Source organism: Calidris pugnax, unplaced genomic scaffold (genome assembly GCF_001431845.1).
Source record: "Calidris pugnax isolate Ruff unplaced genomic scaffold, ASM143184v1 scaffold21, whole genome shotgun sequence".
Classification (NCBI taxonomy): domain Eukaryota; kingdom Metazoa; phylum Chordata; class Aves; order Charadriiformes; family Scolopacidae; genus Calidris; species Calidris pugnax.
The window spans coordinates 1,452,411-1,453,974 of record NW_015090770.1 but is presented as its reverse complement, the minus strand read 5'-3'; the positions used below and the strand labels follow the sequence as shown (position 1 = coordinate 1,453,974).

At 70.6% G+C, this 1,564-nt stretch overlaps 1 protein-coding gene across 1 annotated transcript in view; it reads left to right on the top strand.

Moving 5' to 3' along the window:
• EN1 (engrailed homeobox 1) overlaps window positions 1-1,564 on the top strand; it is a 20,072-nt gene that overhangs the window by 18,003 nt on the left and 505 nt on the right. Inside the window, exons 2-3 of the mRNA XM_014938914.1 lie at window positions 649-843; window positions 998-1,098. Coding sequence (XP_014794400.1) covers window positions 649-843; window positions 998-1,098 — 296 coding nt within the window. The remainder of the gene's footprint in view (window positions 1-648; window positions 844-997; window positions 1,099-1,564) is intronic.

The window sequence follows — 1,564 nt, the reverse complement described above, 5'->3', positions numbered from 1 at the left end:
GGGGGGGGGGGGGGGGACGGACGGACGTGCCCCTGTTCCCGGGGCCGCCCCGGTGAGAGCCGCCTGCTCGGCCCTCCCGGCCCCGTTCTGCCGCCCCTTTCCGCGCTGTTTACCCTCTCCCCGGCGTCCCCGGCAGCCCCATATTTTATCACCGTTAGTTTCTATTTTTAATTGTATTTTTTTAATTTTTTTTTTTTGGAAAGAAGCGGAGGGAAAGGGGAGAGAATTCCCCCCGCGACACCCCAGGCCAGCAGCCAGGGATCCTCCGGCCCGACCCGGGGCTGGGGTGGGTTGCCCGGTGCCGGCCCCGGGGGTGTCTCCGGGGCGCGGGGAAGGCGGCGGTGCCCGGTCCCGGCCCCGCTCCGCGCTGCCCGCCCTGGCGGCTCCCCCGCCGGCGGTCAATGCGGCGCGATCGGCCGAGCCATCTCCATCACCCGTTATTGACACGTCCAGCGACTTGAAACTCAGAAAAAGCCACTTTGATTGACTGGGGTGATTGATGGAGTGATAGAGCTGTCAGACGGCGCGGCCCTCGCTCCCGGCCGGCCCGGCCACGGGTGTTTTGCTACCGATTCCCGGGGCCGCCGTGCGCCAAGGCGTTTTGCACTTTGCGCCTTTATTTCTTTTCCTCCCCTTTTCTTCGGGCAGAGGATTATTTCTGCACCTTCTCCCCCGAAAGCTCCCAGCTCGGAAGGGGAGAAGGGCGAGGGGAAGCTCGGCTCGGCCGCTCTCTTTGTTGTGCTCCGAGCTGCCCGCCGGCCCCGGCTGTTTCCTCCCCGGCTCCGGGGACGAGAGAGAGCTGCGGCGGTCGGAGGCGCCGGCACCCCGCTGCAAGGTGCCGCGGTAGAAGCGATCCGCTCCCCGCGCCCTCTGCCCCTCCGCCGGCCGAGCCTGGGAGCATCCCGCCGGGCCCCGTCCTTCTCCCCGCCGGCAGCCGCCGCCGAGCCGCGGGGAACCCCCCCTCTTTCTCCCTCTCCCCCCCCCATTCCGGGGAAAGGCTGCGCCGGGAGAGGAGCATTCGGCCTACTCGGCGGCCGGGAGGCCTCGCCGGCTGCGGCTGCTGCTGGCGGGGGGCTACGGGCCCCGGGGCCGCTCGCCGTGGCCGGCAGCTGTCGGGGGATTTTGGCAGATCCCTTTCTCCAGGGCTGCCTCCCCCTCTCCACTCCCCCAGGGCTGGGTCGGGCCGGAGTGTAGAGAACCGGGGGTAGCCCCCCGACAGGGTGCTGTCCCCTGGATGCGCCCCGTGGGGGGAACCGGGCTACTATCCCCCTGTGGCACTTCACCTGGCCCCATCTTGGCCTGGGGATGGGGTGGCGGTGGGAGCACTGCCTTCGGCGGGGGTTCATGGAGGGAGCTGCAGGGAGGGCCGGAGGTCCCCGGCAAGGATCGGCCGCCGGAGAGCCCGGGCGGCGGCGGGGGGCCGGGGTGGTGGCAGAGAAGGGCCCCCTCGGGGCTGAGCCGGCCTTATAGAGGGGTCTGTTGCCCCCTCAAAAGAGACCGGGGCAGCCCCCGGGCGGGGTGCTGCTGCCGGCGGCTCCCCGGTGCCAGGCCGCGGGGACCCTCG